General features: G+C 54.2%; 1 protein-coding gene across 2 annotated transcripts; it reads left to right on the top strand.

Annotated features, from left to right (window-relative positions):
- The first annotated feature begins 1,153 nt into the window (after positions 1–1,153).
- CORO2B (coronin 2B) lies at positions 1,154–26,434 on the top strand. 2 transcript variants are annotated; one of them, XM_059858760.1, is made up of 14 exons: positions 1,154–1,298; positions 6,855–6,942; positions 9,327–9,380; positions 11,966–12,166; positions 19,413–19,529; positions 20,434–20,583; positions 21,715–21,879; positions 22,395–22,511; positions 22,676–22,780; positions 23,161–23,257; positions 23,600–23,712; positions 24,176–24,266; positions 24,353–24,492; positions 25,243–26,434. In XM_059858760.1, the coding sequence occupies exons 3-14, from the start codon at positions 9,333–9,335 to the stop codon at positions 25,372–25,374; spliced, it is 1,476 nt and encodes a 491-aa protein (XP_059714743.1). In that variant the 5' UTR covers positions 1,154–1,298; positions 6,855–6,942; positions 9,327–9,332; the 3' UTR covers positions 25,375–26,434. The 2 variants fall into 2 exon arrangements, with proteins under 2 accessions (XP_059714743.1, XP_059714742.1); XM_059858759.1 differs by lacking the exons at positions 1,154–1,298; positions 6,855–6,942; positions 9,327–9,380 and adding an exon at positions 9,426–9,579.
- The last annotated feature ends 227 nt before the right edge of the window (positions 26,435–26,661 follow it).

Consider the following 26,661-nt stretch of genomic DNA (forward strand, 5'->3'; position numbering starts at 1 on the left):
AAAATTCCTGGATTTGGGGCCTGCAAGATGACACAGCCACAGGTGGCAGGGATGCTCCTAAATTCCTTTATTCCATATTAGAATTCCCCAAATCCCCCCAGATTTCTTTGGACTCTATGCCATTGGCAGTGGGATTTCCTTGGTGGAGAGAGCAGGAGTTGGGATTAAATTCTCCAGGATTTTTCCCCTTTGGGACCTGGATTTTGGGGTTATTTGGACACACCCATGTCCTAAATTATTCCGAGTGCCACTTCCAGCTGGGCCTGGGAAACGGAGCTGCCAGCCCTGCTGGTGTCACTGTCGCTAATAAAAACGGGGTAAAAAAATCTCCTTTTCCGTGCGGGTGGATCCTTCTGGATGCCGCAGCAGCCTGGAATATCCAGGAATATCAAAATATCCATGGATTCTTTAATTTCCATGGAACATCCATCCCCCCGCATCGCTGGAAGCGGCCGAGGCCAGGCCTGGGATGGGATGGGCTTTCAGCTCCTTCCCAGCTCAGCATTCCAGGATTTCCTGGCGCTGTCTGGATGGGAGGGAGCCGGGCCATGTCGCGATAGCGGGGAATCCTCGCCGACACCGCGCGTTTGTCGCGACCCCTCCCAGTATGGCCGCACCGGCCCGGCTGCTCAACCCGGGGCCGAACCACGGTTCCCAAAGGGTTAAAGCGGAACCGGGGCTGGACCGGGACTCCCAAAGGGTTAAAGCGGAGGTGGCACCGGGGCTGATGAAGGGTTAAAGCGGTGGCCGCGGAGCGACACCGGGGCTCCGAAGGGTTAAATCGGAACCGGGTCCGGACCCGAACCGGGGCTCCGAAGGGTTAAATCGGAACCGGGTCCGGACCCGAACCAGGGCTCCGAAGGGTTAAATCGGAACCGGGCTCCGAAGGGTTAACCGCGCCCCGCGGGGGTGGCACCGGAGCTCCCGAAGGGTTAAATCAGAACCGGGTCCGGACCCGAACCGGGGCTCCGGAGGGTTAGCGGGGCCCCGTGGGGGTGGCCCCGGGGCTGCCGAAGGGTTAAGGCGGCTCGGGGCCCCCCCGCCGGCCGGGCCGGGCCGGGCCGGGCCGGGCCGCTCCCCCCGGGGGCGGTGCGGGGCTGACATCACGGCCCCGCCGCGCCGAGCACCGGCCGAGCTGCGGGCAGCGCTCGGCAGCGGGCACACCCCACCCTCCTCCTCCTCCTCCTCCTCCTCCTCGCTTCTCCTCTTCGTTTCTCCTCCTCCTCCTCCGGCTGCTTCTCCGTCTCCTCCGGCGCTCCCCGCTCCGCCGGCCGCGCCGGCCGCATGCCCGTGCCGAGGTAAGGACCTGCCCTCCGCCGCCCCGGTGCCCGCAAGGTGCCGGGCCCGGCCGCCGCAGCCTCCCCCGCCCGGCCGAGCCGGCCGCCGCTCCTCTGCCGACCGCCGGGCTCCGATCGCGGCCGAGCCCCTCCCGCGGCCGCGGCCGCTCCGGCCCCGCAGCTCTGCTGCAATTTTAACCCTTGGAGGGGGCGGCGGTGCGGGGCGAGCACCCCCGGCGGGCGGGACGGCCCCGGAGCCGCTCCGAGCGGGGCAGGGAGCCCAAACCGCACCGCGCAGCTCCCGAACCGAGCATCCTCCCCCAAAACCGGGCATCCCCCGCAAACCGCGCATCCGCCGGACCGAGCGTCCCCGCACCCCAAACCGCGCATCCCCCCTAAACCGCGCATCCCTCCAGTCGAGCATCATCCGAACCGAGCGTCCCCCCCGAACTGCGCATCCCCCGGACCGCGCATCCCCCGGACCGAGCATCATCCGAACCGAGCGTCCCCCCCAAATCTCGCATCCCCCACACCGCCCATCATCCGAACCGAGCGTCCCCAAATCTCGCATCCCCCCCAACCCGCACATCCCCCCCGGCCCGCGGTCGAGCCCTCCCGGAGGTCGCGCATCCCCCGGACCCCTCCCTAGGCCGCTGCTTCCCGGACCTCTACAGGTGTCTGGAAGGGCGTGGAAAACCTCGGGAATGGCTCCCGGAGCTCGGGGGAGGGGGCGGGAGGGCCCAAATCCGTCCTGGAGCAGCTCCCGGATTCCTGCGGGGAAGGTTTTGCTTCCTGGGGGTTGATCCCGTCTCTCTCCATCCCCGATCCCTGGGAACTGACCCCGCTCTCCCATCCCGTGGCCGAGGCTGTGGCCCTGGAGCCATCCCGAGCCCCTGGATCCTGCTGGATTTGGGATTAGGGAGCAAAGGGGCCGATTCCAGGGGAGCTGTGGGATTTGGGATCAGGGAGCTCCAAGGCTGGGCCAATTCCAGACTGTGGGATCCCTGGGATTTGGATCAGGGAGCTCCAAGCCTGTCCCAGTCCGAGGGTGTGGCACGGCCATGACTTTGGGAGGTCACCAGACATTCCAGGGAATCAGCCTTGGGAAAGGTCATGGGGCGGGAAGGGTCTGGAATGACCTCAGTGGGCTCTGGGAATGGGATTGATGATCCCATAAAAGCCCTGGGCTGTGGCACAGACTGGGAAAGGCTGGAATATTGGGAATGACACTGGGAATGGGAGGCAGTGGGACTGGAGCTGATCCCTCTCCAAATCCTGGACTGGGATGTGGGAATGTCCAAACAACCCCAGTGAGAGCAGGGAGAATCCCTCCTTCCCTTTTTTTTCCCCTTAGGAAAAAACTTGTGGGATGTCACCAGCGCTGCCTTTGGGGTTGGGTATTCCCAGGTGCCATTCCCAATCCATGCCAGAATCCCTGGAAAAGTGTGTTCCCAGCAATTCTGGGGAGGGATCAATGAGCAGGCCGGAATTTGGGATATAAATCCATAACTGGGATCAAAGACCCCCAGATTCCCAGATATCCAGGGGTGCAGTTGGAAGCCAGGCTGGGAATTTGGACCACTCATTCCCAGGGTTTTTTTGGGATGGGAACAGATTTATCCCAGAAAAAGGCCCCAGGGATAGCACCTGCAGCAGGATGGGGAATTTTCTGTTGATTTTCAGGGAATGGATGAGCAAATGGAAAAGTTTTCTGTCTTCTGTCCCAAAATTCCCTCTGTTCCATCCAAGCTTTCCCTATGGATTTTATCTCCTGCAACGGGGATCGATGAAATCCTAAGAAATTCCAGGAGCAGCTTCCTCACCTGGCCCAGCACGGATTCCAGGGCTTTTCCAGGCAAAACTGGGACACAGATCCGGGGAATGTCAGTCCCTGGACATTCCCTGGATGTGGAGGGGAGAAAGGGAAGTGGGACAAGGAGCTGTGAGAGGCTTTTCCGGGATGGATTTGGCTCTCTGGAGTCAGCGTGGATCCGGGAAAAGCTCCGGTGATCCAAAGCCGCAGGGAACAGTGGGATCTGGGGATGGGAATTGTTCCCACAGAAAGGCAGGAAAAGGGGGAGCCCCAGGGAATGTCTGGATCTGCATCCTGCCCCAGCTGCCGGCCTTATCCGGGACAGGAATTTGGGATTCTCCTGCAGCAACTCCTCCCACGCCGGGGCCGCTTCCCAGCGGAGCTGGAAACCTTGGATAAGCTTTTCCAAAGTTTGTAAATATTCCCGAGCAATTCGTCCTGGGAGGAAAATCCAGCTGAAAATCGGGAGCAGGGCCCTAAAGCCAGCACCAAGAGATTTTTCTGGGATTTGGAGCGCTGGGAAAAGGCTTGGAGGGGGCTGGAATATTTCCTGGATCCATCCCTGTCCCGAGCCACCCCCTCCCTTCTCACGGGAAGGAGCAGCCGGAGCTGCAGCTCCTGGGGGAGTTTGGGACCAGGGAATTAAAAATAGGATGGAGCTGGATCCATGGGAATGCTGGGAGAGCCCACGCCTCGCTCTGGGAGCTGCCCAAATCCCCTGGAATCGTGGCATGGATGCCATGGAATGGCCACTCCAGCCTTTTTTTCCCAGCTTCCAGAAGATCTGTAGGAATCTGGGATAATTATTCCGTGCTGTGGAGTCCGGTTTGGTCTCCCTGCCTTGGCAAGGGAAGAGCATCCCAAATTTTGGGAATTGTTATCCCTCAGCCTGGATAACTCTCCCAGGAAGCTGAGGGAAGCAGGATTTGAGGGAGAAGGAATGTGAGTCAGGGTGGGAACAGAAAGGGCAAGAAAGAGATTCCTTTGCCAGGAAAATGGGAATTCTGGTCAGGGAGGGGACGGAAAATTTAACCTTGGATCAGGAGCTCCCAACTCCCACCCATTGCAGAGGCTGCTCCCAAATCCCAAATTAACGAATTACTGGGATCTGGGGGCGTGGTTGTTTTGGGAAGAGGGATTTGACACTGTTGGAGTTTTTCCCAAAAAACACTCTTGGAAAGGAGGATGGTCCTGGGATGATCCCACGGCAAAATCATGGAGTTGGGATCTGAAGGAATGGGAACATCCGAAGGAATGGGAACATCTGCAGGAAATGGAGCCAAATCCAGATTCCAGAGAGGAAATTCCAACTATTCCCCGTCAGGAGTAAATAGATGGTGCCCTACAGAAGTTCTCCATGGCTGGGAGGTTGGAACGCTGGGATATTCCCGGTGGGAATTCTCGGTGTCCTCTGCCGCCTTGGAAGGGCAGATGTCGTGGCTGGAGCAAATGCTGATCCATGGAAAAGCTGATACCGGATCAATCCGGGGGGAGCTCGATGGAGTGGCTGGGCTGTGCTAGCAGGGAACTGGGATTTGGAGAACATGGATTGGTTTCCCGGGAATACGGGATGAAGGCTTCTCCGGGGGGTTGCTAAAAATGGATTTGATGGAGCAGCCTGTCCTTGAGAATTCCAGATCTTCCAAAGGGGCTCCAGGAGAGCTGGAGAGGGATTTGGGATAAGGGATGGAGGGACAGGACACAGGGAATGGATCCCACTGCCAGAGGGCAGGGATGGGTGGGAGATTGGGAAACAATTCCTGGCTGGGAGGGGCTGGGCTGGAATTCCCAGAAAAGCTGTGGCTGCCCCTGGATCCCTGAAAGTGTCCAAGGCCAGGGCTTGGAGTATCCTGGGATAGTGACAGAGAATCCATGGAATGTGGAAGTGGGACATTTCCTGCCTCATTCTTTCTTAAAATCCTTTTCCCTTTTCCCTTTCCCCTTTTCCCCTTTTCCCCTTTTCCCCTTTTCCCCTTTTCCCCTTTTCCCCTTTTCCCCTTTTCCCCTTTTCCCCTTTTCCCTTTCCTTTCCCTTTTCCCTTTCCTTTCCCTTTTCCCTTTTCCCTTTCCTTCTCCCCTTATTCCCAAATTCTCCATAAAATCTGGGAAAAGCCCAGGTGGGGTCACCAATCTTTGGGATCGCTGTGGGTTGGGAACAGGGATAAGGAGCCGTTGAAATCTGGGAAAGGAAAATCCCCGTTCCAAGACAAATTCCCCTCATTCAAGGCAACTCCAGCCCTCGGCTTTTTAATGAGTTTTAATTGGGATTCCGTGCAATTAATTGGGATTCCGTGCAATTAATTGGGATTCAAAGGAATTAATTGGGGTCGTTAGCGGGGCCTGGCGGCATCGCCGGGATCCGTAACTCACACCCGGCCGGGCAGGCTCCTTCCCAACCCCCTTCCCGCTCTTTTCCATGGAATTTTATCAAGCCATGAATAGTTCCATTCATCCCGGATTCCTGTCTCCCGAGTCATTCCCTAAATCTGGCAGCTGGGGGGAAAAAACATCTCCGGATGGAGGGAGGCAGCTGCTCCGGAGCCCCCCAAATCCGCGGATTCCGGCGCTCCCGGAGCCGTGCCAAGGCCGCTCCCAGAAATCCCGCGCTCCTTTGTTCGTGGCAGAGCCGCTGGCAAAGGCTCCAGCCATGGATCTCCGGCTGGAATGGGGCTGGGAAAAGCTCCGGGAGCAGAAAGGCCAGGCCAGGGAAAGGCTGGAGCGGTCGAGGTGTTGTTGGAGAGCGGAAAAATTGGGATAAATTGGGATAGATTGGGATAAATAAACTGGGACCTGAGCCCAGAGTGGGGTCTGGCTGTGGGAGATCCGGTTTGATGGGAAATGTGGGAATGCTGGGAATGGTGGCAGCCACATCCTTGTATCCAATGCTTTCCCAACCTCATGTTTTCCAACCTCGTCTGAAATCCAGGGAATTTCAGGATTGGCCTGGGAGCTGTGTCCGTCCTTCCTATGGATCCAGAATTCTCATGGATGAGCCCTCCCAGCTCAGTCCCACTCATTCCAACAGGAAAAGTGACTTTTCCCCCTCTCTGACTTCCCTAAAACCCCCTCAAGTTAGGAAAAATCCTGGAATATTTTTTCCCCTCAAGGAAGCGGAATTCCGTGGAGCTCAGCCCCATCCTGGTGGAATTCCAACTGGGAATTTTCCCCTCTAGAAGGAGTGGTTTCTCCCAGAAACTCCTGCTGCGCAAATCCCAACAAATTACGCAAAATAATGATGGAAAAATGATGGAAAAATGTTGGGAAAATTATGGGAAAATTATGGAAATATCCTCCTGCACCAAAAGCTTGGGAAGAGCCATGCTCCAGCAAAATTCCCTGTTGTGCATTCTGGGAAGCTGCTGGGATGTTTGGGATAAGGCGGTGCCCGGAGCAGGGATTGTTTGGATCTGGGAATGACCTGAAAGGCAGATCCACATTCTGGGAATGTCCAAGGAAAGTTTGGATGGGGCTTGGAGCAGTCTGGGATGGGGGAAATGTCCCTGCCCATGGAATGGGGTTTAAGGTCCATTCCCACCCATTCTGGAATTCCAGGATTCCATGATTTCCAGGGATGCTGCTTGGCAAAGCCTGACCCATGGCGATGCCGGATCCCTGCGGATCCCAACCCTGGGAATGCCACCGGGGACTGGAGTTAATCCCAAAATCATCCAGATCGTTGTCCCTGTTCCCCAGTTTTGGCGACGCCGCGGTTCGGGATCGATCCCGGTTGGAATTTGGGATCCAAAGGGTTTCCTTCTTTTCCAGGCTCCTGGAGCAGCCCTGATTCCCTGAGCTCTGCGTCCATCCCGGGCGATCCGGAGGCGCCCGACCAGCCCGGGGCCAAGCAGGGCAGGTGAGGATCCCGAGGGACCCGGAGAGGGATGGGAACATTCCCGGGATTTGGCGGGAATCTCCCATCCCATCCCATCCCAAATTTCTCCCCTGGAAGCCAGGAATGGGCCTCCATGGTTTTTTATCCCTAGGACTGGGGCAGCATCCATGGATTTCCTCCCAGAACTTGACCCGTTATCCCAAAAAATTCTCTGCAGATCAAATCCATGGAATGTTCGGTCTTTGTGGGAACGAGGATGAAGGAAATTAATTAAGGAAGCGATCCAAAATGGATGGAAAAATTGGCCAGGGATGAGAATTCCATGCAAGCTCATCCAGAGGGATCCCAGCTCCCGGTGGGATCATCCCAACCTCTGGAAAAGAGAGTCTCGGGTGAAGAGCTGGGAACCCTGATTCCCAAAAAAATCCAAGGAAAACCTTGGGAAAAGGGGGATTTGAGGCAAATCCCGGGGCAGGGGAGGGACGTGGCGGCCGCTGCTCCGCTGGCTCCCAGAATAACGAGGAAAACAAGGAAAACAAGGGAAAAAGGAAAACAAGGGAAAAAGGAAAACAAGGGAAAAAGGAAAACAAGGCTCCCTTGCCTTTCTCCGGAGGGTTCCGCTCCTGCCGGGAGCCGGAGCACAAGGAAAGGCTTGTCCAGGATTCCCGAGGGTTGGGAAGGGGGGTCGGTGCCATCCCGTGACCTTCAGCCTCCTGCGGCGCTTCCCGGGAAACGGGAATGTGCAGCCTGGAATATTGACTGGATCCTGCTTGTTGTCCTTCCTCTCTCATTGGTGGGTTTGGCCGCTCCTTGATTTCTGCTGGAAAAGTTTGGGAGGAACTTCCCAAAAAATCCTTTGGGGATTTTGGGTTTGGAGCCACCCCAGGGTGCCTGTTCCCGGGAATATTTGGAATTTTTTACGTGGAAAGGGAGAGCTGTCAGAGCGGCTTCCCAGAGCTTTGGAAAAATCCCGGGAAAAAGGAATTTCCCAGGATAAATAAATTTCCCTGTCCTGTGCAAAGCTGGGGCTTGGAAAGGGATTTTTTTCCAGGCTTTCCCAATGTTTCTGCTCCCGGTGGAATTTTTTCCAGCAGTTTTTTGATCCTCTCCTTCCTGGCACCTCCCCAGGGAGTTTTTTCCCTGTGGGGTCCCTTTTCCCTGACAATTCCATCCCTTTAATTCCCACTTTAAAGTGGCTTTCCCCCCTTTTTCCCATTAAAAAGCTGACTTTGGGAAAGGTTGGATCGATGGGATCTTCCCACTGGAGCCTTTCCTTGGCATGGATCCAAACTGCTGGATCCCGGCTGGAAAATCCTGTTGGATCCAAGGATTCGTGATGGGATGCGAAATAATTCTGATGGCTGAATCCCTGGCTCATTCCAACGGGAAAAGCGACTTCTCCCCCTCTCCAACTTCCCAAAAAGTCGGGAAAAAGCCTGGGATAATTTTTCCCCTCAAGAAAATGGAATTCCGAGGAGCTGGAGGAGGGAAAATTCCCGGGGGTGGTGCCCCAGGGCAGCTCCGGGGGCTGGGAATGTTTTGTTCTCCACCCGGAGCTTCCTGAGGTGGGAAGGACTCGGAAAACAGAGTGGGAGGACAACTGGGCTCGCTTCCGGAATTTTTGCCGGAGGAGGAATTTTGGGATTGTTCTCGGCACGTGGTGCCTGGGAAAGTTTGGTTTTCCTCCTCCGGAAGTTTTCCCAGGTGGAAAATGATCCAAACGCGGCTCCCTGAGGGTGCCAGGGATGGGTTTTGCTCCTTTCCAAGAATTCCATGAGACCCATGGAAACTTGGGAAGCAGCTCCAGGATCCAGGAGGGATGAGGATTCCTGGGAATAGCTCAGCTCCGTCCGGCCTCACTTGGAGCTTTTTCCCAGCGTTTGGGAAGAGGAGAGGACATTCCCAGGATTTCTAGGAAGTTGAAATCCTTGAAAAGTCGGACTCCAGGGAAATCCCAGGCTGGAAAAACCTCAGCTGGGAGATTCCCATCCGGAATTGTCCCACCTCCCCCATTCCATGGATTCTGTCGCTATCCCAGGCCGCTCCAAGCCCCATCCAACCTCACCTTGAACATTCCAAGGATCCAGGGGCAGCCCTGGCTTCTCTGGGAATTCCAGCTCAGCCCCTCCCCGCATTCCTGGGGAAGAATTCCTTCCCAAATCCCATAATCCCACTTTTTTGAACTATAAATCCGTGGTTTTTATGGAATTCCTTCGTCCTCTAGAAGGACTTTGGCAGCCACGTGGAATTCTCCAAGAGCGGGAGGAGGAAACGGGATTGGAACCACCAAAAATTCCCTGCTGGGGGTCGGATCCCGGCCCTCCGGAGCAGCAGGAAGGGTTGGGATGTTTTCCCTGGAATTCCCGGGAAATGAATGGAATGTTTTCCTTTCCCTCTCTGCACAGAGCTCCATGAGGGACCTGCACAAGGCTGAGGTGCTGGGGAGCAAGCGCGGCCTGGTGAGTGTCCCGAGCTGGGAATTCCCACCCGGCTGCGACAGAATCCATGGAAAACTCATCCCGAGCCAGCCCAGAGCCCCCCAGGGGCCGGCTCCGCTCCGGAGATCCCTCGGAACACAGGGAATTCATGGCATTCCCACCCACATCCCGCATTTCTTTGGGTTTCCCTCTTGGGATGGAGCGTCGATCCCGTGGCGAGGTGGGATTGGGAATTCCAAACCCATGGCCGGGCTGGGTTGGGAATTCCAGCCAGCTCCTGCTCCTGAGTTTTCCCCTCCCAGTGGGAAAAATCCCTGGGCTGGGATAGGGAGGTGGCTTTGGAGGGGCTTTCCCAGCCCGTATTGAGGTTTTCCAGCCTGGATTTCAATCCCCAAAAATTCTAGGATTTCAACCCCAAAATATCCCCAGGCTCCAGCTGGGCAGGATCTGGGATCACCCCAAATCCATTCCCAAACAGACCAGATCCTTTGGGATTTAGTCCCTGAGGCTCCCAAATCCCTCGGTCCTGGTGCTCCCAGGTGCAGATTCCATGTGGAATCCACCAGAAATTTGGGATCACGGGTCCATCCCAGGAATCCCCCCAGGAATGTGGCACAGCAGTGAGTCCAGAGGGGATTTTTCCCTAAAAAATTCCAAATTTTAACTTTTTTCCCCCCTTTTTCTGCACAAAGGAATTGAGGGATGTCCATGGGGTGGGATTGGGCAGCTCCAGCTCCTTCCCAGTGATTCCAGATCCTTGATTTTCCTCTGGAAAAGCGGCTCCTGTTTGTGCCCAGCCTTAATGAGCCATTGATGCTGGAAATGTCAAACTCCAGCATTCCTGACCTTTCCCATGGATAAAAACTTCCAGGGATGCGCTGGGTCCAGAAGGAGGGAGAGAAAACAGCCCCACACCCGAGGCTGGGGTCGGCTTGGATTTGCGATTTCTACAAAATCCCCAAATTCCTACAAAACTCAGCCTTGATTTTAGCCAGAAAATCCCAGACAGGGAATTTTCGTCACAACCTCTGTGCCAGGAGAGAGGCAGGAAAACCAGGAATAACGGGATTTGGGAAAGGCTCCGTCTCCCGAATCCCCTTCCTGAAAACCCCGGAGTGTTTTGCGTGGGATTTCCTTTTCCTGATGATTTTTCCAAGCAAATCCCTCCTTTTGTTTCCCCCTGCTGCTCAACCAAATCCATTGGAAGAACGAGGGAAGATCTCTTTATTCCCATTAAAAATCCTCTGGACATGGGAAGTGCCGTGGTGACAACACAAAAGGGCAAGGGCACAATTCCAAGGGGAAAAATAGGCTGAAAGCGAGGAATTTTTCCTCCCAAAAATTCCAGGTGAAGGCAGGAATTAATTTCTCCGTGAGCTGCGACGCTCGGGGCGGATTACCGGGAGCTATTTTTAGGATATCCCGGTTTTTTCGGGATTAGGGCCGGGGCTCTGCCTGTTGCTGTGGCCACAGCTCCTTTCCCGATTTTTCCCTCGCTCCCGCTGTTTCCAAGACTCCCGAGGGATGAAAGGATCCTTTGAAAAGCCAAACACATGGAGACAAGAGCTGCTCCTGCTGCCGCTCTGGGAAAGGCCGGAGCTGCCAGGAAAGCGGGAAAACGTCCAAGCACGGCTTGGGGGGTTGTTCCTGGGTTCTTTTCCCGGTTTTCCAGGCAGTGCTATTCCCAGGGAATGAGGGCAGAGCTACTGGGGGGGTTCTTTTCCCCGTTTTCCAGGCATTGCTATTCCCAGGGAATGAGGACAGAGCTGGGAATTTACTCCTGGGTTCTTTTCCACCAGGATCAGCTGATGGACGCTTCGGATCCATCCGGAGCTCCCAGGATCAGCTCGTGGATCCTTGGGATCCCTGCTGGATCCTGGGCTGCTCCGTGCAGGAAAACCTGCGGAAAACGCGGAATATTCCCAACGCTCCCTCCGTCCCCCTCCCGCTCCAATTCCCGCTCTCCCGCCATCCATTTCCAAGCCATCACATTCCAAGCAGGAATTCCTTTGTCATGTGTACCCAGGCGTGTCCTGGATGAGCATTCCCGCTCCAGAGGGGAGCAGCTGGAATTCTGTGGCTTTCTGAGGCTTTGGGAGCCCTTCCAGCAATGGTGCTGCAGGTTTTTCGGGAATGTTCATGTTGGAATGGGCCCATCCCAATGCTTCCATGTCCATGGTAAAAACAGGGGAGCAACCAGGAATGGTCTTATGGGAATGGGTTTTTTTTTGGGAATGCTGGGCTTTCTTTTTGAGCCTTTTGGGAGCCATTCCAGCACTGGGAGAAGGCTTTTGATTTTTCGGGAATGCTCTTGTTGGAATGGGCCCATCCCAATGCTTCCATGTCCATGGTAAAAACAGGGGAGCAACCAGGAATGGTGTTTTGGGAATGGTTGTTTTGGGAATGCTGAGCTTTCTTTTTGAGCCTGTTAGGAACTATTCCTTCTCCGGGGGATGCTTTCAATTTTTTGGGAATGCTCATGTTGGAATGGGCCCATCCCAATGCTTCCATGTCCATGGTGAAAACAGGGGAGCAGCCAGGACCGTGGTGGGGGGTGGGGTGTGGGATTTTTTTTTGGGAATGCCGATCCCTGCGTTTCCCCGCAGATGTCATGGCGGCCGCAGTACCGCAGCTCCAAGTTCCGGAATGTTTACGGGAAGGCGGCGAGCCGGGAGCACTGCTTCGACGGAATTCCCATCACCAAGAACGTCCACGACAACCATTTCTGCGCCGTCAACGCGCGCTTCCTGGCCATCGTCACCGAGAGCGCCGGCGGCGGCTCCTTCCTCGTCATCCCGCTGGAGCAGGTGAGATTCCCAACGGGAATTCCCAAAAAAGTGTCCAAATCTCCTTTTCCTGGGGTTTCCTCATCATCCTGCTGGAGCAGGTGAGATTCCCCACGGGAATTCTAAAAAAAGTGTCCAAATCTCATTTTCTCGTGGTTTCCTCATCATCCTGCTGGAGCAGGTGAGATTCCCGACAGGAATTCCCAAAAAGTGTCCAAATCTCCTTTTCCTGGGGTTTCCTCGTCATCCTGCTGGAGCAGGTGAGATTCCCAACGGGAATTCCCAAAAAGTGTCCAGATTTCCTTTTCCTGGGGTTTCCTCATCATCCCGCTGGAGCAGGTGAGATTCCCAACGGGAATTCCCAAAAAAGTGTCCAAATCTCCTTTTCCTGGGGTTTCCTCATCATCCTGCTGGAGCAGGTGAGATTCCCCACGGGAATTCCCAAAAAAGTGTCCAAATCTCATTTTCCTGGGGTTTCCTCGTCATCCCGCTGGAGCAGGTGAGATTCCCCACGGGAATTCCCTAAAAGTGTCCAAATCTCCTTTTCCTGGGGTTTCCTCGTCATCCTGCTGGAGCAGGTGAGATTCCCCACGGGAATTCCCAAAAAAGTGTCCAAATCTCCTTTTCCTGGAGTTTCCTCATCATTCCGCTGGAGCAGGTGAGATTCCCGACGGGAATTCCCAAAAAAGTGTCCAAATCTCATTTTCTCGGGGTTTCCTCGTCATCCCGCTGGAGCAGGTGAGATTCCCGACGGGAATTCCCTAAAAGTGTCCAAATCTCCTTTTCCTGGGGTTTCCTTGTCATCCCGCTGGAGCAGGTGAGATTCCCAACGGGAATTCCCTAAAAGTGTCCAAATCTCATTTTCCTGGGGTTTCCTCGTCATCCCGCTGCAGCAGGTGAGATTCCCGACAGGAATTCCCAAAAAAGTGTCCAAATCTCATTTTCTCGTGGTTTCCTCATCATCCTGCTGGAGCAGGTGAGATTCCCAACGGGAATTCCCAAAAAAGTGTCCAAATCTCATTTTCCTGGGGTTTCCTCGTCATCCCGCTGGAGCAGGTGAGATTCCCAACGGGAATTCCCTAAAAGTGTCCAAATCTCCTTTTCCTGGGGTTTCCTCGTCATCCCGCTGGAGCAGGTGAGATTCCCGACGGGAATTCCCTAAAAGTGTCCAGATCTCCTTCTCCTGGGGTTTCCTCGTCATCCCGCTGGAGCAGGTGAGATTCCCGACGGGAATTCCCTAAAAGTGTCCAAATCTCATTTTCTCGTGGTTTCCTCGTCATCCCGCTGGAGCAGGTGAGATTCCCAATGGGAATTCTAAAAAAAGTGTCCAAATCTCATTTTCCTGGGGTTTCCTCGTCATCCTGCTGGAGCAGGTGAGATTCCCCACGGGAATTCCCAAAAAAGTGTCCAAATCTCCTTTTCCTGGGGTTTCTTCATCATCCTGCTGGAGCAGGTGAGATTCCCAACGGGAATTCCCAAAAAGTGTCCAGATTTCCTTTTACTGGGGTTTCCTCGTCATCCTGCTGGAGCAGGTGAGATTCCCAATGGGAATTCCCAAAAAAGTGTCCAGATCTCATTTTCCTGGGGTTTCCTCATCATCCCGCTGGAGCAGATGAGATTCTCAACGGGAATTCCCAAAAAGTGTCCAGATTTCCTTTTCCTGGGGTTTCCTCGTCATCCCGCTGGAGCAGGTGAGATTCCCAACGGGAATTCCCTAAAAGTGTCCAGATCTCCTTTTCCTGGGGTTTCCTTGTCATCCCGCTGGAGCATGTGAGATTCCCCACGGGAATTCCTACATGGAGCCATCCCAAAGTGTCCAAATCTTTTCCTGGATGGGATTCCCAAAGTGTCCCAATTCCTGCTGCTTTTCCTGGGGTTTCCTCATGCCTCCTGGGAATGGGATTCCCGGTTGGAGCCACCCCAGAATATCCAAGCCCCTGCTGCTTTTCCTGGCGTTTCATGTGGAATTGGTGAATTGGGGTTTTTTTAAGGAGGAATTCAAACATCCCATCAAAAGCATTTTTGGAATCTCTCCAGGAGATTTTCCATCATTTCGGACCCTGGGAATGTCTCCAGCCTGTCCCATTACAGTGCCAGGTGCCACTCGGATCCCGGGATTCCAAGGAATCAGCTCCTTGCAGCCTCATCCCACTGCTCCTTCCCTTTCTTTGGGTTTTCCAGGGAATGGCTGGAGGCTGGAAAGGCTAAGCTTGGATTTTTGGGAAAAATTCCTCATCCAGAGGGCGGTTAGGCAGTAGAGCAGCTCCTTTCCATGGGAAAAGCCGGATTTATCCCTCTCATCCCTGATCCAGGTGGGATCTTTCCCCACCTCCCTTTTCCATCTCCGTCCAAGATTCTCCCTGCTTTTCCTGGGAATTCCCCTGGGATCTGCCCATCTGAAGCTGAAATTCCCGTCAATCCAGCGGCTGCTCCAGCCGATCCCGTGGGATCCGCGGCTCCCAGGAAAAGCGGCAGCGGCGACCTTGAGCCTGGAATTTACCTTGGAGAGGGACAGGGGAGTGTTTTGACGGGAAGAGAATCCATTAAAATGAGATCAAAGGAATTTTTCCAAGGAGGGAGGCCCTGGCACAATTCCCAGGAAAGTTGTTGCTTCCCTATACCTGGAATGTTCAAGGCCGGGTTGGAGCAGCCTGGGATACTGGAATGGGATAAAATCCCTTCCCACGCAACCCATTCCTGGATTCTGGGATTCTTGGATTGCTCCCAAAATTTGGGCACTCACCTGGGCTATTCCTGTATTCCAAGCAGGAATTCCATCCCTAGGCACCTGCAGCTCTGGGACGCTCCCAGCCTCATTCCCAGGAGGAATTTTGCCATGGCTGAGCTGCATTCCCAAATTCCCAGATCCCAAATTCCAGCTGGGAAGGGAGGCTGGGGGAAGGAGGAGCTCTCCCTAGTTTTCTTTCCCTCCATCCCATCATTCCTTCGCCGCTTTCCCTGTGCAGCATTCCCGCCTCTCCTGAATTCCTCGTTCATTCCGGAGGCAGCTCCAGATGGAAGAATTCTAATCAGGATTTAATTGCAGAGCGCAGCTTGAGCCTCATTAATATTCCCAGAAAAAAAAAACTGGGAGCTTTGTCTGAGCACCCGGAGCGCTCCAGCTCCGGCCTCATCCCGGCTCCTTCCCCACGGATCCCAGCTGGAATCACCATCCACACCCCCTCGATCCCGAATCTTGAGGAACAACCCCACATTCCCAGCAAATCCCATTTTTTTCCTGGCAAAACCCCGGTGGGATGAAAGCAGGGATGGCGTTCCAAAGGGATCCTCCGAAATCCTGGGATATCCAGCTGGTCAATCCCGCCTGGAGTGGCCCTGGATGCTGGAGGAGTTAATAAATTCCCGATTTTTTTTTTTTTTGTCCGGAGCCTGATTAGCTCATTAAGGAGAAACTCATTTTCCTTGGAAATCAGCAGCTCCCTAATTAATTGTGATCCATAATTAGAAGCTAATGAAGGTAACCCGGATACCGCGGAGCCGCTCCGTGGATTTGCTGCCGTATTTTTGGATCTTTTCCCTGGATTTTGCCCCCAGCAAAGCTCACGGAATCTGGGCCGGGCCATCTGCTCATCCCAAATCCACATCCCGGGGTTTTCATGGAGTGATCCAAGGGATGTGTGGGCTGGGGAGAGGGAGCTTCGCTCCTCCTTCCTCCCAGATTCCGGAGCCTCGGGATTGGGAATGAGCCTGTCCCCAGCACTGGGATAAAAATATCCCAAGGGAGTGGGCGAAGGATCAGGAAGAGCAGGATTGGCTCCATAGGAACGGGAGAATCCTGGAATCCTGGAATGGTTTGGGTTGGAAAGGACCTTAAAGCTCATCCCATTCCATGGACAGGACTGGGCTGGATTTGGGATGGGAGAAAGGCTGGATTTGGGATGGGGCAGGGACAATTCCCGCTATCCCAGGATGCTCCAAGCCCTCTCCAACCTGGCCCTGAGGATTTGATCCTGGAGACCCCTTGGAAAATATTCCTTTCCTTTGAGTCAGGGAACAAAATCCTTGGATGGTGCAATTCCATTGGGAAGCAGCTCGGTGCTGTCACATCCCATCCTTCTGGAGCTCATCCTGTTCTCCTGGAGCCAGGCTGGGAGAGCTGGGAATGTTCCCTGGGAGAAGGGAAGGATCCAGGGCTCCTTGCAGGGCCTAAAGGAGGTCTGGGAAAGCTGGAGAGGGATTTGGGATAAGGATTTTGTTGGGATCCCCGTGGATCCCTTTGCAGGGAGTCACTTCCATGGAAACAGAGGGATTTTTGTTCCCGCCAGGAATGAGGAGCTGTTTTCCAGAGGCAGCCAGTGTTCTCTCCCGACGGGAGTGGCAGCGGGAAGGGGCAGCCTCTGTTTATCCGGAGGAAGCTGAAATCCAAACTCCTGCTCCCGTCACTGCCGGGATTGTGGGAATGGCTGGATTTGGGATGGGAAAAAGGTTGGAATTGGGATAGGGAAAGGCTGGATTTGGGATGGGAAAAAGGCTGGAATTGGGATGGGAAAAAGGCTGGAATGGGGATAGGGAAAGGCTGGATTTGGGATGGGAAAAAGGCTGGAATGGGGATAGGGAAAGGCTGGATTTGGGATGGGAAAAAGGCTGGAATTGGGATAAGGAAAGGCTGGATTTGTGAAAGAACATGGCATGGAATTCCCAAACCTCCCCAGGTTCCCTTCCATGCTCCCTTGGGATTCTCCATCCAGGAATGGGATCCGGAGGTGCTGCCGGATGGATGCTGCATCCATCCCTGAGGTTTTCCCTGTGGGATTGAAGGATGGAGTGGAATGAAGGGATTTTTCCATGTTTGTGGAGCTTTCCATGGAATATGAGGGTTCGGAAGTGCTCCTGGTTTGCGTTTTCCAAGGGAAAAGTAGGTTTTGGGAATTTCGGGTGTTGAAATAATTTATCCAAGATTTCCTGCGGTATGGATTTCCAGGAAAAACGGAATTCAGCCGTGGCCAGGGTGGAGCTGTGCTGCTCCAAGGATGGGAATTGAGGATTTTTCCCACCCCTTGGATTTGGTGCTGATGGATCCAACAGAAAATTCATCCCGGATTTCCATCAGGGAGGGCAATTCCATCCCTCCCATCCCAGGGATGGCTCTGAGTCCGCTGGAATTCCCAGGATTCTTTATACAGATTCCACAATCCCATTCCCTGATTCCGGAATCCAGAGGGTTTCCATCCCTCTCCCTGCTGCTATTCCAGCCATTCCCAGGGAAAGAATTCCCACTCCACCCCACAGTCCCCAAAATTGACAATTTTTCCAAATAATTTTCACTTTTCCAAGTGCTTCAGCAAAGGGAGGGGCGGGAGCTGCCGTAAGATTTCCTCCTTCCAGCCTTTTCCGTGGAAAACCTCGGAGCTGCCGGAGCCAGGAGAGCTCCGGGCTGTCCCTGCGGGGCCGGAATCTGGGTCACCGAGCTTCCCTCGGCCGGGGATCAGGGATCCAGGGATTAGGATTCACCTTGGATTAACTCTGACTGCCGGCAAGGTCCCACTGAAAAACGGGATGAAAGCAGCCGGAATCCTGGATTTTTTAGGGATTTTTTTCCCTTTTATTGCCTTCGTTTTTCCTTTGCCTTTTCCAGGTGCCCTGGGAATGGCACATTCCTTGTCCTTTTCCCGCTGTGCACAACAAATTTGAATCAAAATTCCAGATTTCTTGGGAAGAAACGTTCCCTAATAACCAAACTCAGTGTTGCCCTCTTAAAATCCCGATGAATTTTGGGAAAATCCAATAAATCTTCATGGAAAAGGCATTTGCTCGGCTGATTCCTCAGAATAAAAGAGGTGGAATTTGAATTTGTGCTGTTAAAAATTCCATCCACCTGGAATTCTGCGGTTTCTGTGGGAATTTCTGCTGCGGCCGGGGTGTGAGTAAAGTCCTGGCAGTGCAAATCAGGAATTTGGGAAAAGCAGGATGAGCTGATCCTTTGGATGAGCGATGGGGGCTGGAATGTTTCATATAACAAAGATAAAACTGGGAATTGCATCCCAGGAATTCACTGGCAGGCAGAACTAAGGAATCACTGACATTCCTGTGTTTCCTTTTCCTTCTCAGTCTCATCTTTGGGAATTTTCCTTCCCAAATTCCTCCCTACAGCTCGAGGGAGGAAGTGAATCCCAAGAAACCTTGGGAGCGACAGCTCTGGGGCTGTTCCTGGCCTTGATCCGACTTCCCGGAGCTGCTGAGGGCAGAATTCCCAGCACGTTCCTTTGTTCCCAATAAACGGAGCCGGGAGCTCGGCACGGGAAAAGTCGGGAAGGAAAATCCATGAAATATTCAGCGGCTGTGCCGAGCTGACCCAGTTATTCCGCACGCTCCGAGCGCCATTCCGGCACGGAGCCAGAACGGAGCAGGGAAGGACACCGGGGTGGCATCCGGACACAGAGCTTCCTTGGGAATAGAAAAGGTTCCCATCCCGGTGGGAATCTTCCCAGGAGGCTCCGTAAAAGCTTTGGAAATTCCGCATGGAAAGATTCCCAACCTGTGGGGTCACGGATTGGGGATTAGCAGGAGTTGTGTGATCCCAGAATTTGGGGTTTGTTCCATGGAGGAGAACCTCGGAAAATGGTGATTCCGAAGTCTGGGAAGGAAATCTAAAATCTGGGAGGGAAATCCCAAATGCTCCAACTCCAGGCCGGGTTGGATGAGCTTGGAGCAATCTGGGATAGGGAAAGGGATCCTGGGCCATGGCAGGGATTGGGAATGGATCTTCTGGAAGATCCTCCCACCCAAACTGTTCTGGGATTCTGGGATTCATGCGGGATCCAATGGCTGAGGGGCTTTGGAGCCTCTGGAATCTCTTCCAGTCCTTTCACCCATCGATTTGGATCATGAAAGGAGAAGTCTGGATATTGGGAAAACTCCCTCGCAGAAAGGGTTTTCCAGCCCTGTCCCCATTCCCAGAGGGATTCAAAATCCCTGTGGATGCGGCCCTTGGGGACAAGGATCAGGGCTGGGAATGGTTGGACTCCGTGACCTTGGAGTGCTTTTCCAGCCCCAACATTCCATGATTCCATGAATTCCCACTGAGCTCCCGGCTTTCCTTTCCCTGCTCCATGGAGTCTGGAGAAACCCCTTCCCATCCATGGATCAGCTGGGAATACTGGGAATATTGGATAAACCCAATCTCTGGCTTGGCCCATCCCAGGCTGAGCCGGATCTCCCTTCTCCAACGATTTCCCGTCCCTGGAAACACCAGTTTCTCCCTAAATTTGATGTTTTTCCCGATGTTTTCCTTGCTTTTCCACTCCAGACTGGCCGGATCGAGCCGAACTATCCCAAAGTTTGTGGTCACCAGGGAAACGTGCTGGACATCAAGTGGAACCCCTTCATTGAGAACATCATCGCCTCCTGCTCCGAGGACACCTCGGTGAGCCGGAATTCCGGGATGCAATTCCCAAATCCATCCATCCTCCGCATCCCATTGATTCCCCATTTTGATATTTCCATGGGATTTGGTTTGGGAATGCTGAGGGACAGGAGATCAAAGCCAATCCCAAATTGTGTCCAGCCTGGCTCCTGGGCCAGAATTCCCTCCCGTTCTTTATTTTCCGGGCACAAATCCAGAGGATCCAAAGGGTAATTCCCATGAGGAGCAGCTGAGGAAGCTGGGAATGCTCAGCCTGGAGAAAAATGGGATCTGGAGGGAATTCCAGGCTCTCCACAAGTCCCTGACAGGAGGGGGCAGCTGGGGGAGGTCCCAGGGAAGGTTCAGGATGGAAATCTCCATGGAGACAGTGGAAAAGAGGAACTAAATCCTGGGAAAATCCCTGGTGGTTTTTGGAGCAACTAACCTGGAAAATCTGGGAGTCTTTATCCCAAAGGATCCCAAAATGTGGAGTCTGTAGGGTCAGCTTCGGGGTCTCAGGACAAGGAAGGGCTGGGAATCTGGGAATTCAGGATGAGGATTCCAGCGCCCTGCCTGGATAACACCATCTACCCTGGCTGGATTTTTCCCAAGGGATCTCAAGAATTCCTTAATTATCCTTGAGGGACAATCAGTAGCAGGGCTGATCCTGGAATTCCTGAAAGCTTTGATTTTGGGAATTCCAGGATCCTGGATGTTTTTTGGGAAGGAGCTTTCAAGGCCAGGAGCTGGGATGGTCCAAACCCCATTCCAGGTGTGGATCCACCCTGGCTGGATTTTTCCCAAGGGATCCCAAGGATTCGTTGTTTATCCTTGAGGGCCAATCAGGGGCAGGGCTGACCCTGGAATTCCTGGGCAAGACGGCAATGCAAGGGCGGGAGTTGGGATGCTCCAAACCCCATTCCAGGTGCGGATCTGGGAGATTCCGGAGGGAGGACTGAAGCGGAACATGACGGAGGCGGCGCTGGAGCTGTACGGACACAGCCGCCGCGTCGGGCTCGTGGAGTGGCACCCGACCACCAACAACATCCTCTTCAGCGCCGGCTACGACTACAAGGTCAGGCTTCCCGGGAATGCCGTTCCAGAGGGCTTTCCCGGGTTTTGGCCCCGCTGGGAGTCACCTGCGGATGGCCAGAGGGGGATCGTGGAACGCTGGAATGGTTCCACTGGGTTGGAAGGAGCTTAAAGCTCATCTCGTTCCCTGCTTTCCTTAGGCCAGGAAGGAGCAGCTTCCATAGTCCAGGGAGACATTCCATGGACCAGGAACAGCTTCCACAGATCAGGGAGAGCTTCCATAGACCAGGGAGACGTTCCGTAGATCAGGGAGACATTCCATGGATCAGGAACAGCTGCCATGACCAGAGGGACATTCCATGGACCGGGAACAGCTTCCAAAAACCAGGAACAGCTTCCACAGATCAGGAACAGCTTCCATGACCAGGGAGACATTCCATAGTCCAGGAACAGCTTCTGCAGATCAGGAACAGCTCCCACAGATCAGGAACAGCTTCCACAGGCCAGGGAGACATTCTGTGGATCAGGGAGACATTCCGTAGATCGAGGAGACATTCCATGGATCAGGAACAGCTTCCATAGACCAGCACCTGCTTCCACAGGTCAGGGGAGACATTCCATGGACCAGGAAGACATTCCATAGACCAGGAACAGCTTCCATAGGCCAGGGAGACATTCCATGGATCACGAACAGCTTCCATAGACCAGCACCTGCTTCCACAGGTCAGGGAGAGCTTCCACAGACTGGGGAGACATTCCATAGACCAGCGAGACATTCCATGGACCAGGAACAGCTTCCATAGGCCAGGGAGACATTCCGTGGATCAGGGAGAGCTTCCATAGACCAGGAACAGCTTCCGTAGGCCAGGGAGACATTCCATGGACCAGGAGCAGCTTCCATAGGCCAGGGAGACATTCCATAGACCAGGAACAGCTTCCATAGGCCAGGGAGACATTCCATAGACCAGGAACAGCTTCCATAGACCAGGAACAGCTTCCATAGGCCAGGGAGACATTCCATAGACCAGGAACAGCTTCCATAGGCCAGGGAGACATTCCATGGACCAGGAGCAGCTTCCGTAGGCCAGGGAGACATTCCATGGACCAGGAGCAGCTTCCGGAGACCAGGAAGCCCTCCCACCACGCCGGGTTGCTCCAAAGGCTCTTCCCGCAGGTGCTGATCTGGAACCTGGAGATCGGCGAGCCGGTGAAGATGATCGACTGCCACACGGACGTGATCCTCTGCATGTCCTTCAACACCGACGGCAGCCTCCTGGCCACCACCTGCAAGGACAAGAAGCTGCGCGTGGTGGAGCCGCGCTCCGGGCGGGTCCTGCAGGTGGGACGGGCGCTTGGAGTGAGATTTTAGGGAAGAGTCCTATGGAATGTCGGGAAAATACCCATCGAGGGCCGTAGGTGCTCCCAGCGGGGTGTTTTCCATGTGGGGGAATCCGGTTGCCAGCCGGGTTGTGGAGATGGTGGGAAGGGCTTGGCCTCGTCCCAAGCGGAGGAGCTGGAGGCTTTGATTCCGTTGTTAATTAAGGATTTATGGAAAACGGTGGGAGTAAAAGGGAAGGTGCAGGGGAAGGTCCAGAGTTGGAGGCTTTGATCCCGTTGTTCATTAAGGATTTATGGAAAACGGTGGGAGTAAAAGGGAAGGTGCAGGAGGTTTGGAGGAGGGTGGTGGATTCTCCCTGGTCCTTGGGAAAATGGGAATTTCGGCTTACCCTGAGGCAGGTGCCAAAGGACAGAGCTGGAATTACCCCAGGATGAGGCTGGGGGAGCAAGGAAAGGGCTTTCCTGGGATGAGAGCTGGATCCAGGGGGAATTCCAGAGCTCATTCCTGTCTTGCAGGAGGCCAGCTGCAAGAACCACCGCGTCAACCGCGTGGTTTTCCTGGGAAGCACCAAACGGCTTCTGACCACGGGAGTGTCCCGCTGGAACACCCGGCAGATCGCCCTCTGGGACCAGGTGGGTGCCGGGATCCCCCTCTGTCCCTGCCGGAATTCCTGCTCCAATCCCACCAGGATCCCTCTCCATCCCTGCCCAGATCCCTGCTCCGTCCCTGCCTGCTGGGATCCCACTCAGCACCGCCATCAGGACACGGCTAACACCGGGATTTTCCTGTTTTCCAGGAAGATTTATCCATGCCTTTGATCGAGGAGGAGATCGATGGGCTCTCGGGGCTCCTCTTCCCCTTCTACGACGCTGACACTCACATGCTGTACCTGGCTGGGAAGGTAGGGATGCACGGAGCATCCGGATGTGCCATTCCCAGAAAAATCTCCCAGCGTTGCCCAAGGGATTTGGACCAGAATTTGGATCCTGGAATGGTTTGTAGGGAAAGGAAGCTTCGAGCTCATCCAGTTCCATGGATGTCCCTGCCATGGGACACATTGGATCATCCCAGGCTGCTCCAAGTCCCATCCAACCCAGGATATTCCAGGGATCCAGAGGCAGCCACAGCTTCTCTGGGAGTTTCAGCCCAGCTCCTCCCCACCCTCCTAAGGAACAATTCCTCCCCCATATCCCATCCATGCCTTCTAAATGCTCCTAATCCTGTTTTTTTCCACCTTCTCATTTCCAAATCCATTCCCATCCCTCTTCCCTGCTGCTCCAGGGCGACGGCAACATCCGGTACTACGAGATCGGCTCGGAAAAGCCCTACCTGAGTTATCTCATGGAATTCCGCTCGCCGGCTCCGCAGAAGGGACTGGGTAAGGGTGGAGCTGCTGCTGCTCCGCTTCCCAGAGCACGGAAAAGGCGGATGGGGAAGGTGCTGGATGGAATGGCACAAGGAAAAGGGTTTGGGTTGGGTTTGGGATGGGTTTGGGATGGATTGGATTGGTTTGGAATGGGTTTGGGTTGGGCTTAGATTGGAATGGGTTTGGATTGGGTTTGGGATTGGGATGGATTTAGGTTGGGTTTGGAATGGGTTTGGGTTGGGTTTGGGATTGGGATGGATTTAGGTTGGGTTTGGAATGGGTTTGGGTTGGGTTTGGGATTGGGATTTCCCACGCTGGGAATTTCCCGGATGGCGATCCCGGTACTCCCCGCAGGGGTGATGCCGAAGCACGGCCTGGACGTCTCCGCCTGCGAAGTTTTCCGTTTCTACAAACTCATCACCCTCAAGGGGCTCATTGAGCCCATCTCCATGATTGTCCCGAGGCGGGTGAGTCCTGGAATGTGGGAATGAGCGGGATCCGGAATGTCCTGGCGGCTCCGGAGCCATGGACATGCCCCACTTTGGCCAATCCCATGCATGGCTCTGTTCCCACCGTCCCTGGGCCTCTCCATCCTTACTCATCCCATGGAATTTCAACCACAATTTAACGGGAATATTTTTAGGGAATGTTTCTCCGAGAGGTTGGTCTCACTTGAGTTTTGGGAATTTTGGGGAAAATATCTCTTGGATTGGGGTTTTCTGGGAAGCAAATCCAGCTGCTGGCCAGGGCTGGGTGGAGGACACGATCCCAGGTTCTCTGCTCCAGCCAGCACTTCCCAAATTTCCTCCCTGTGCCCGGAGTTTCCCAACTATCCGTGTGTTTATTCCTTCTGTGTGGGAGGGAATTATTCCTCGATTCCCAGGGAGCGGATTCCCAGATCCCGTTGCTCTTCTCTTCCCCTTTTCCCAGTCGGAGACATACCAGGAGGACATTTATCCCATGACTCCGGGGACGGAGCCAGCCCTGACCCCGGACGAGTGGCTCAGTGGGGTCAACAGAGGTAAAACCACCAGGGGGGTATCCCAAAAATATCCGGGATGTGGGAAAAGACCACCACATCCTGCTGATCCGCCGTCTCTCCCACAGATCCCATCCTGGTGTCGCTGAAGGAGGGATACAAGAGGAATTCCAAGATTGTCTTCAAGGCGCCGGTGAGGGAGAAGAAAAGCGTGGTGGTCAACGGGATCGACCTCCTGGAGAACGTCCCACCCCGCACGGAGAACGAGGTGGGGGGCCCTGGAGTGGGAATGGGAATGGGAATGGGATCTGGGGATGAACCTGGAAAGGCGCCATGCTGCCTTTGGTCTCCATCCCAACAGAGGCAGGAGTGTGGGATCCCTCCAGGGATGGGAGCCCGGGATCCAGCCCATGACCCTTTCCCATGGTGGACACCTTTTCCAGGGACACCATCCACTATCCCAGGGTGCTCCAATCCGGCCTTGAACACTTCCAGGGATCCAAGGGCAGCCACAGCTTCTCTGGGAATTCCTTCCCAAAATCCCATCAAAATCTCCCATCCTTCAGTTCAAATCCATCCCTTGTCCCCAAAATCGGCCAAGTTATGGCCCATTGCCAGCATGGATCTGGCAAAATCCTGGGATGAGCTGGATGACTTTCAAAAGAAAGTCCCTGAAAAAATTCCCCAAAAAATTCTAAAAAAATCCCTAAAAATCCTGGAAAAAATCAAAAGAAAGTCCCCCCAAAAATTCCCAAAAAATTCTAAAAAATTTCCAAAAAATCCTTAAAAAATCCCTAAAAATCCTGGAAAAATCCAAAGAAAGTCCCCCGAAAAAATTCCTTAAAAAATCCTAAACAATTCCCTAAAAATTCTGGAAAAATGCAAAGAAAGTCCCCCAAAAAATTCCCAATAAATCCTAAAAAATTCCCCCAAAATCCTGGAAAATCTGGCAAAATCCTGGGATGAGCTGATGTGATCCCACCAGCTCCATCCCTTCATCTCCATCCTCGTTTTCCAGCTGCTCCGGATGTTCTTCCGGCAGCAGGACGAGATCCGGCGGCTGAAGGACGAGCTCTCGCAGAAGGACATTCGGATCCGGCAGCTGCAGCTGGAAATAAAGAACTTCCGGAACAGCCCCAAGAACAATTGACTCCAGGGACGTTTTCTAAAGAAATTCCTTTGTTTCTACTCCTGAAATCCTTGGATCCACTCACCCAGAACACAATTCCGGAGTCCGCGGCTGCCGAGAGCCTGGAATCACGTCCTGCGTGTCTTGTCCGGCACTAATCCCGCTCTAACCTGATTCCTGGGAAAGCCTGGAGGCTCCCAGTAAGTCGGAGCCATGTCCTGTCCGTTGGGATGAGCCAGCCCGGGGCAGATTCCCGGGAAAGCGCGACGCTTCCTTGCTATTAATTTTTTTTCCTATGCAAAAATGTGACAGTGGGAGCGGAACTGGAAAAGGGGCGGGAAGTGGGAAGGGCTTGATCGTCAAAGGGGGTTTCCGTGTGGGAATCCGGGATCCTTCCCGTGCTGGGAAACTGGGATCGTTCCCATGGGAGCAGGACAGGATCCTTGCTGTGGTGGGAAACTGGGATCATTTCCACAGTGGGAAATTTCCACATGGGATCCTTCTCATTATCCTTGCCCATGTTGGGTGCCCGGGACTCTTCCCCCAGTGGGATCCCGGGATCCTTGCTGTGGTGGGAAACTGGGATCATTCCCATGGTGGGAACCTGGGATTCTTCCCGCAGCTGGAGCCTGAGATCTGTCCCAGGATCCTTTCCCATGGTGGGAATCTGGGATCATTCCATGGTGGGGAACTGGGATCATTCCCATGGTGGTAATCTGGGATCCTTCCCGTGGTGGGATCCTGGGATATTCCTGGGGTTGCTCCCCCATGGACGGAGCCCAAGGAATGGATCCCGAGGGATGCACCTGGAGCTTGCCAGGCTCAGCACTTTGGACAATCCCAGGACTGACGGGATTTGCCTGGAGCACAGGGAATGACACCAATTCCCATTGGTTTTTCCTGGAGATCCCAGTTCCCACTCAGTCCGAGCTGCTGAAGTTCCCGGCGTTCCCAGCGCGGCTCTGTCCCGTCCGTGTCCTGCGTTCCCGGCGTTCCCTGCTGCGTTCCATGTGCTGTCATTCCTGATTATTTATGCTCCCACGGGATAGTGATGGAATAAAATCTTTTCAGAATACCAGAACCGCATTCCCGCCTTTCCTTCTCCACCCAGGAGCTGGGGGGGAGCCCAAGGAAAATTCTTGGATACGCTCCCCCAGACCAGGGAGGGGGGAGAAGCCAAAGACGGATCCTGGAATCCCGCATGGATCCTCATTCCAGCATTTCCAGCTCATCCCAACATTTCCAGGATCCAACACGTTCCAGAGGGAGGAAAACACGGAGCGCTGGCTCTTACCTGGGATCCAGGAG

Source organism: Haemorhous mexicanus, chromosome 13, assembly GCF_027477595.1.
Source record: "Haemorhous mexicanus isolate bHaeMex1 chromosome 13, bHaeMex1.pri, whole genome shotgun sequence".
Lineage (NCBI taxonomy): Eukaryota > Metazoa > Chordata > Aves > Passeriformes > Fringillidae > Haemorhous > Haemorhous mexicanus.